The sequence below is a fragment of the Rhodamnia argentea genome, chromosome 9 (genome assembly GCF_020921035.1).
Source record: "Rhodamnia argentea isolate NSW1041297 chromosome 9, ASM2092103v1, whole genome shotgun sequence".
NCBI lineage: Eukaryota > Viridiplantae > Streptophyta > Magnoliopsida > Myrtales > Myrtaceae > Rhodamnia > Rhodamnia argentea.
In genome coordinates, this window is record NC_063158.1 from 26708419 (window position 1) to 26718259 (window position 9841).

Genomic DNA, 9841 nt, shown 5'->3' on the forward strand with positions numbered 1-9841 from the left:
GATGGTGCTAAAAGATGCATGAAACGATCCATTTTCCAGGAAGAGTCAATGTCCAAATGTCCCTTCCTCGAAATCATCTGACTTTAAAAAATTTCAAGCTAGACATTGAAAATTATGGACTTTGTATACACGTGCAAGATATAGGAGAACCGCCATGTATATATAAGCAGCTCCAAGAGTGAGCTTCATCATTCAGGCCAAGAAGAGACCGTGAAAACAGCATTTTCCATCAAGATCTCGGAACTGATCAGGATCGATCAACACCATGGCCAGGTATCCAAGGAATGACAGAAGCAACAACAGGACTGTGGTTAAGAAGGGTGCTTGGAGTGCCGAAGAAGATCAAAAACTGGTGGCTTACATCAAGAGATATGGCATTTGGAACTGGACTCACATGGCCAATCCTGCGGGTCTGTGATGCATAACTCATATTCTCATGTCGTCTTTCCGGTTTTTGTCGGGTTTATTCGACTGACCCTGGTCTCGAATCATATGCGTTGATTCCCAGGTTTGGCAAGAACGGGCAAAAGTTGCCGTCTCCGTTGGATGAACTATCTGAGGCCCAACATCAAGCATGGAAACATCACCAAAGAAGAGGAGGAGACCATCATTGAGCTGCACCGGGTTCTTGGAAATCGGTAATTGATCGCACTTAAATTGAAAGCGAATGTTGTGACCTTAATAGAATGCACTAGCTAATTGATTGCCTTTTTACTGATGAAACTGTCTGATATCTCTTTGTTTCAGTTGGGCCGCAATCGCAGCTAGGCTTCCAGGAAGAACGGACAACGAAATTAAGAACTACTGGAATACCCGCTTGAAGAAACAGCTTTCAGAGGAGAAGTTTCGTTTACAGAACTCGTGCAATGATGTTGATGTCCATACCGATCGTGAGGACATGTTGTTCCATCCCTCGAACGATTGTCCGAATGCAACAAACCATGGACCCGACGGTCAAATCCTGACAACAAATGCAGATAACTATTGTCCTCCCGTTGGAGTCCATGATGAGAAACCATGGAGCCACAACGGATGCTCAGCACAAGAATATGAAGATGGTGAAGGAGAAGGCGTATGGAAGCAAGTTCTTCCACTGGAAGATCTATACATAGAAGAAGATTTCGAGTATATGTGGGCCAACTCAGGAACACAGAACACCCCTTCTGATGGTTGCACGCAGCCTGAGCCTACATACTTTGCTAGTTCCTATGATGATTTTATCCTAGATTTGTGGGGGGAGTCATGATAATTTGTAGTACCTTTCGCGCATATTGATCTCCATCTTGTAAACCCCTCTCTCTCTCTCTCTCTCTCTCTCTCTCTCTCTCATGTTTAGGGCCATGTTCAAAAGAAGCCTAGCATCACACATATTGGGCCATGTTAAAAAGAAGTGCTTTCTTCTCGAGAAGAGAATGATATATGAAATTGAGGAAGTTCCTAAAGGATTATATATAAAAAAAGTGATGTTATTCTCATAACAGGGGTATTATCCAATCATCATTAAATCTATCATACGGGATACTAATTTAATCCTAAACTTTTTAGTTTTGCCAAATGTATTCCAAAATCTTTTCAATGTAGTCTTTCCGATCAATTTTTGTTGGAAATAGTTGATATAATTGTATGTCACGTTGGATGGTCAGTGATGATTGGATTGCCAAGTAAGTAATTTTGGGTCAAAATTGACTGGAAAAATATAATTTTTTCCTCATATCACATTGTCACATATTTGAAAACACCCGGAACAAGTAAATGTGGGCTTAGTGGAAGTGCCTAAGTAATATCAATACATAAATATATGGGGTGTCACTCTTTACCTATGAAGGGAATGCATTCCCATTATGAATACAGTAGATTACTCGAACAAACGTGCCCAAGAACATACTTGAATCACTAATCGTAGAAGTATATGACATAATAGATATATATCATTTGTCACATATTAAATATTCTCGTTGCAATCTCGAGAGATTGTTCATCCTGTTATCACGTTTGGGATAGGAGAAGGGATGACGTCGTCGTTTTCTCTCCTTTTCCGTTCTCTGTATTCTCTCTTTTGTGGAATGTTAGAAGAAAACGATGTAGGAACGTGATTCTTTTAATCACGTTCAAGATAAGTAACTGCCTTTTGCAGTTATTTCAACTGGATTAGCCCATCTTGGGCTACCAACGGCTTATCTGCAAAACCCAACAACCTGCTAATAAGATTAATTCACCTAAATTCCTCTTCCCAAAAGAGTGAGTTTCCATCTATTTCCTTCATCTTGTGGAACCGTTTGATGTGTGCCACGCGTCCATAAAATCCTAACCTTATAATCTGTCTCCTGCTTCTTAATCTGCCTTGCCAAGCCTTGTAATCCGTCTCATGAACCTGGGACAATACCCTTCACCCCTAGTGTTAGAATTCCAATACCATCTTCCCATATGCAGACCCACTAGGATATGTATGAATATCCTTGATCTCTTTCTCCGAGACTGAACTATGGAGGTTCCTAATGTGTAGGCCAACTAGAATATATTAGTATTCTTGTCTGTTTCCAAGAATGAACTATGGAGGTTCCCAACTCATTAAATACCGATACTAATCGGCTTTGATACCATTTGTCCATAGCGCACAACAAAAATCAGATACTATTAGTTGGAGAGATCACCAAGATGGAGCCCAAACCCAAGCTTGTAAACATATTTATCTAGACTTAGTTTTACTCAAAAACTTGAGCTACTGAGTATGTGCTAACTAGAATATATAAAACACTTCAAACTACATCAATTCTTTGATGTGAGATTTTTTTCTAAGACATCTCTCACATGCATCTCAACATGTATCACATTTGACTAGACAACACAAACTACGGAGTCTTCCTCTTTTTTTTTTTTAGGATAGGATGGCAAAATTCTATTGAAATTGATTGATGGTTGCCAATAATGATTTAGTTCGTAAACTGTTGACACATATTATAAACATGGACGATAATCGAAATACGGTCCTTATTTCACATGATCATCTTAAAAAGAACTTCACTGTTTCGTGTATGGGACATGGTTCGTGTAAGAAAACGGCAGCATGCTTCGGGTTATCGTTTTATCGGGCAACCCCGGGTCGTATGAGCAGATTATGAGAAGTCAAAGTTATCCTCTAAACTGGTTAATTACTCTTGACGCGAGATTAATCAGTACAAGAAGTACTTACTCATCTAAATTGGTTGATTAAAACCCCTTCATCCACTTCTCGATTCATTTCTCGTCAAAGTTGATAGGCTAGGAAAAAAATGTCCCATGCTGTTGAGTTTTATCAAATACTCGATATGTCTCGCGATAATAAATAAAATAATCTGTTGTTCCTTTTAAAAACTAAATGGACAGCTAAAGTCGACAACGTACGATAATTATCCCGATTAAAAATGTCAAAGCCTCTTTATAACGTCATATTATAGTACTTTCCGGGGACATATTCGCCAATCACGATTATTATGAAAAATGGGTGTGAATTGGGGAAGAAGTAAGAGAGGAAACATCAACAAAACAAGCGGCATGACTTCTAGATAAACAAACAATAATCCTTGGCGAGTTGACTTTTCTAAGCACAACCCTAATTCTCCACACGCTAGTTCGCAGTAAAAATACGCGGGACTTTGACGCCTCTTTCGTACTCCCACTCACAATTCCTTTTCTTCATAAACTGACAGAAACCTCGAAATTTTCGACAGACTTGCTTTTAGGTGGCATCTTGAACTCGGGCAAGACAACCACTCACAATTCTCTCTCTTCTTCTCCTTACTAGTGGGCCGGGATTTTGTGCTTCGTTTCACCTAAGCTACTCCTAGTTCATGGGTAAGAATATTCGGGTCCCTAAGTAATGACAAAGTGTTCTGATCTTCAACCACTCCAATTGACTCCGAGGTCATGAATAATTTTGAAAGTTCAATCTTTAAAACAGCATTTGTTTAAAAAAGTGTACCTTGACGTACGAGGTTAAGGTTTTACATGGACTAACTTTTGTTTTAAAAGTTCTTCTAGTCTTACTTAGATATGTAGGAATGGAGAAAAAATAAAAATAAAATAGTATTGGGCTTTATTTCCGGTCGTATCATTTAATTTTTGATACTAGTAGGTAGCGAGATCTCCACGTCTCTATCTTTGGATTATAAAAAAGAAAATTAGTCCTTGGTAATCTTCATTGCATAAAAAGATATAGACTGATTTTGTCCAAGGAATTTTTTCCCCTCCTCCTAGAGATCCCAGACACTTGCTCAGAAATAGTAAAGCTTTTGCCTGTTCACATTAAACAAACAACTTATGAACCGCTTGCATACTTGCCCTACGCGTCGTTATCTTTTTCCACTACAGCATTATAGAACCAAGGCAGCAAGTTGCCTCTTCTTTTATTTCATTTGGTCCTACCGATTGAATTCAACCTTTGCCAAAGACGTGGATGACGTGAGCATGATTTGTATTACTTGCCTCCGGGTGGCGTCATCATAAAAAATAAAAAAAATCAACACTCCAAATTTTTATCTTTAAATTCTGGAGGAGAGGCCGCAGCCCACATGTCACAATTGGTATTGAATAGATTATGTAATGACATGTCTTTTGACTCACTTCATGATGTCATAAGTTAAAGTTGTATGAAAGCCTGCTTTTGTTGTTTAGGAAATTGCCTCGTCTGCACTTTGTTTACAAGACTGAGCTACCATCTAAACCCAGTTTCATGATGTTGTCCCATGCAAAGCAGTTTCAGTCCAGCACCGACACGTGTAAAATTAGCTAAATCTTTCGAGAGGGAAAAGAGGTTGTCTTTCTTACCTAATGAGTGGTGTATAAGTAGCTCAAGATTGAAAAATTAGTTATAGGTAGAATACAAGCTAGGCACGACAACGTGGCAGACCAGAAATTAAAATGAATTCGACACAAGCCTCACACAGTGCATTTATGTTAGATTAGAATTAGATATGAACGGGCCGGTTAATCACGTTTATTGTGCCCAGACTATAAGGTGCTGCAATTTTCACTCCCCCCTCGCGCCCATTCGTGGCATAGCGGTCACCCCTAGTTTCCATCCCCGCAAGGTGTGACGGTACTTTCCGTGCGCATCATCCATCGACTGGACGGAATAAAATTCTCCATTAAGAATACCTATATGTTTAGAGGAGGAGGAGGTGAGCCGTAATCAGGAGTGGTGGACAGCGAGATGGTGACAGGTGAAGGCAGAGAATCGCCAAGGACGTCGAAGAGATTAAAAGAGGAGGTGAGCCGTAATGAGGAGTGGGAAGAAAAAGGTCAGAGTAGTACTTTTGCCAATCATTCCTGAACCCCCAACAATCATGCCTATATTTCCCCCCAGTCGTTCCACAGGCCTTAGGAAATCCGTGGTTAAAGTGTGTGACCGATGAAAATAAGGATAAACGTAGGTTAGGATAAGGGTTCTTGACCTACCCGTGCCCTAATATAGTTGATAGTTTCTTGAGACTAGTTATCGTATTTCGATGCCAGACGGATTTGAGATAGGGCTACTTACGTCTGCTGTGACTCTGGAAAATCCTCTGATGAATTACGGAAGTCATTGAGAAGTATGAAAGCGGTAAACATGAAAGTCTTGGTCGTGCACTAGAGCAGACGTCTGTGTCTCTCTCTATGTTCTTGCATAATTCCATTGTTGGTCATACCTGAGCTGTCATTCCAAGATTTCTGAAGATTTTTCGAGAATAGGAGGATGGTCCACTGTACGTTTTGTCTGTGCTCTTGAAATCAAACCTCGTGTTCAAAAAGTAGGGGTGAGAGAGAGAGAGAGAGAGAGAGAGAGAGAGTAATATAGTAATGTCGTTCACGTTGACCACATCCATTAGGGGAATGAGCGTGAATAATAACTACTTTCTTTCTTTCTTTCTTTCGCTCCTTCCAAGAATACAAGCGTGTTGAAGGAATGGGGGATGGTCAATATCTCAGAAATTGGATGGGAAGTTTCCTATTGTATTTATTTGGTGTGTTTTATGACTTGTGAAGAAGTTGTATTATTCAACTTCCACTGCTGACAAAAGGAGCAATGTATCTTGGGTGTCATAGTGTATTGCAAACCTCTTGTTTTTTTCAAAGGTTTCTGATTAAAGAAAAATCAGCTTTTGCAATTGCATCTAGGTTTTGCTTATCTGAGTGAGGTCTCTTCTCTCTCTCTCTCTCTCTCTCTTAACAAGTACAATCAAATTGACAATTAATGGTGCATTTGGATGTACAAATGTGTGGACTTTGCTAATGGAATATCGTAAAGCTTAATTGTTTGAAGAGTACTTGCCGCTAAAAACTGGGCTAGAACTACGCATGTTTTGTTGATCAATACCAACCATGATTTCAATACGTACAATGTGCTTTAACCCTATGAGAAAGTCCGAAGCAATTATGTACGTTAATTAGATTGTGGGAAGCATATAAAATGTATGAACATTTGTGCTTCGATGTTAGTTAAGTGTTGCATTACCATAGGATCAAGAACAACTCCGGACTAACCATTTGCCGCGTGGCGAACCGGGTAAATAAAAGTCACGATCAGAATAAAGGCAATTCGGAGGGATCGAAGTGATTCTCCTGCCCTTGGTTCGAGTCCAGCTCGTGATAAGGCCTCTATAATAAATGGCTGTAAAACAATGACTTCTTATTTAAAATACATTAATAGAAAATGACTTAGAGCCAATGAGATATCACATAACACCTACCCCTCCGATCCATAAATTTAGAAGACTCGGACAATGCAGTATAAAAATACAAGCGCATCACATTTCTTTTTTGTGTAGAATGTTGATAGAAATGAAAGTTTGGTGCATTTTGGGATTGAAATTTAAGGATAATGACATGAACATAAATCATTCCAAACTATAAAATCTAAAGGTGCTGTACCAAGTTGTATGGCACTCTCATGCAGGTATTACTTTGCACGATGTGCTATTGACTTCACAGGTGCCTTTCCATTTAGTTCATTTAATTAATCTGTTTTTATATCAATTATTGGTCTCCACCACCCGCAAAGGTCTTTATCCCCACATAAAGAATGGCAACCTTTCGTCTAATTTCAAACTTGGAGAATAATTTCGAAGACCGTCGAGAAATAGTGTGTCAGTTTTTAATTGTTTGTGGAATTTATTGTCATCTTCCGATCACACGGATGACATAAGCAGGTTCACTTCACTTGCCAGAATCAACATAGACCTGTTTCACACTAGGCATATTCTCTTAAACTTGGATTCACACGAATAAACCATGCTCCAAAGATAATATCTTTGATTTTTCCGAAATTATATTAGTACCTTTCATTTAAAATTCCTGTTGGGGAAGTAAATGAACGAGGAAAATTAAGGATGCCTTTGTTTCCCAAAAAACTCTAGATTTGGAAAATATTTTCTGAAAAATAATTGTTTATATCACTTATAGAAGTGAATGAATACAAAATATCTTCACCACCCACCAAAATAGTTAGGCATAAATTGATTTCGATAATGAAATATTTTGCGCTGACTAATTTTTCTAAGAGTTATAACTAATCATATTTTGAAAATATTTTTCAAATCTTGAGCTTTCCGTGAAACAAATGCATCCTAAATTCAAGGAAACAAGCCCATTTGTTGCTGGAGAGAAAGAAAAATTGATTAGACAGATGTTCATGCTAAAACTTTTAGAGCAATGAATTGTCCGAGTGAAGTAAAGGACTTCCCCCCATATAGTTTTAAATAGAGTATGCCTCTTTGGCAAGAGACATTTTATACCTGGATGTCCAATAGTGGGGCAGTCCGCACTTTACCATTGATGCTAAACATGCACAACTTATGGTCCTTCTGGGAAGAGCAAGTACCCAATTCCCCGTGGAATTATCTGCTCGTTGATTATCCATGGTACTTTATTTTCATGCTAAATCACCCTCTTAATTGAAAGTATTCTGCTTCCCAACTAGCTGATTAGGATGATCCTCTTGTGTTATTGATCAACACGAGACATCCGAATTAAGTTTATTTTTGGGGTCCCTTCAATTAACTACCTAGGAAATTTGAATACCAAGGCGATACTTACAACTCTTCTTAAAAAGTTTGGTATCGGCGACAAAAGGAAATCGGCCATTACCAGATTTTCATTGCTCGGAAAAGGAATTAATTGGAAGAAGGCAAGAAGATTCAAGCTAGCTAAAACATTGAGCAACAAAAACCATTCTAGATATGGTTTGAATATCAAATAATAGTGGGGTCAACAACCACTTTACTATATACATGCAATTTCCTGGAAGAACAAGTACCCATTTTCCCTTGACATTATCTTGCTTTAATTATTCATGAAAAAGCCCTCGCACGTTTAAGCTTTGATATACGTGCGAGGTGCAGAACGAGCATATAAATACATGGTCACCCTCTTTGGAGAGGAATAGCTTTCATTCGGAGCCAACGAGGGTTCGAAACTGCGCAACCTCGAGTGTCAATGGCCAGGTATCCCAAGGTTGACAAAATCAGAAACAGCAAAACAGTGAAGAAGGGTGCTTGGAATGCTGAGGAAGACCGTAAACTGGTGGCTTATATCAAGCGATATGGCATTTGGAACTGGACTCACATGGCCGAACCCGCTGGTGAGCATGTGATGTATCGAGATCTTTTACTTTCTTGATCTGATTTCTTTTCATTGAACGAGTTCTATACGGATCCAAACCCCAGAGAAGTGGTGGATCCAGATTCTATTGAAAGTTGCAACACCTAATCAGTAATCACTAACCCTAGTCTTGAATTTGTTCTTATCATCAGGCTTGGCAAGAACTGGAAAGAGTTGCCGACTTCGGTGGATGAACTATCTGAGGCCCAACATCAGGCATGGCAACATCACCCAACAAGAAGAGGAAATCATTGTCAACTTGCACCGAGTTCTTGGTAACCGGTAAGTGAGTTTCGAGTATGCAGCATGATTCTCGTTTGATATTGTAGACATACATGGACTTTAGGCAGTTTGTGCTTCAGAAATGTTCTATTCTCATGATTAAAATCATTTTCTCCATTCTACTTGCAATTGACCTAAATTGGCATGCAACTTCAAACCATCTGCTTTTCCTAACTTATAGATAGCATAAATACAGCACATAAACTGAGGAAGGTACCTCTATGCTTCTGCTAGGGCATGGGAATATCTTTGGATTGTCATTATACCGCAACTCGAGGCACGAGTGGGGTATCTAAAACCCTAAACTAAATTGCTGGATAAATCAAGCATTTCATATTGTATTATATATCTCTGATTCTATTAACAAGCAAGAACACATTGTTATTGCTGTTAATAACAAGCTAGATTTCTAATTTATAGATTTTTTTGTTGTAGTTGGGCCACAATTGCAAGTAGACTTCCAGGAAGGACAGACAATGAGATAAAGAACTACTGGAATACTCGCTTGAAGAAGCGCTTCATCCATGAAAAGTTCGAAATGCCAATTGCATGTGATGTGGAAGTTAACTCCAATCCAAATAATGTTTTAACCCACCACAATCCATCTATTGCCATTCTTCATCCTACGGATGCACCAAATCTTGGATCTCCCCAGGATATTCCAACACTAAATGCAAGCAGCTTGTGCCCTTCTTATGATATTCATCATCGTGACGAAACCCTAGCGAATTGCTGGAACTCACCAGGCAATATAATTGGAGAAGATGCAAACTTGTGGGAACAATTGTTTTCTCCGAAAGATTTTGGCGCAATTGAAGATTTGGAGGGTATGTGCCTGAACTTGGCAAGTACGTCGCCTTCTTTGGAGTGTATGTACTCTGATCCAGTGTACTTCGGTGGTTCCTACGATGACTTCACCATAGATCTATGGGGAAACTGCTGGTAA

General features: G+C 39.1%; 2 protein-coding genes across 2 annotated transcripts; both read left to right on the forward strand.

Annotated features, from left to right (window-relative positions):
- The first annotated feature begins 204 nt into the window (after window positions 1–204).
- Window positions 205–1284, forward strand: LOC115755409 (transcription factor MYB13-like). The gene is made up of 3 exons (XM_030694789.2): window positions 205–410; window positions 509–638; window positions 748–1284. The coding sequence occupies exons 1-3, from the start codon at window positions 266–268 to the stop codon at window positions 1244–1246; spliced, it is 774 nt and encodes a 257-aa protein (XP_030550649.1). The 5' UTR covers window positions 205–265; the 3' UTR covers window positions 1247–1284.
- A 7164-nt stretch (window positions 1285–8448) lies between these two features.
- Window positions 8449–9841, forward strand: LOC115755400 (MYB-like transcription factor EOBI). The gene is made up of 3 exons (XM_030694780.1): window positions 8449–8593; window positions 8766–8895; window positions 9331–9841. The coding sequence occupies exons 1-3, from the start codon at window positions 8449–8451 to the stop codon at window positions 9839–9841; spliced, it is 786 nt and encodes a 261-aa protein (XP_030550640.1).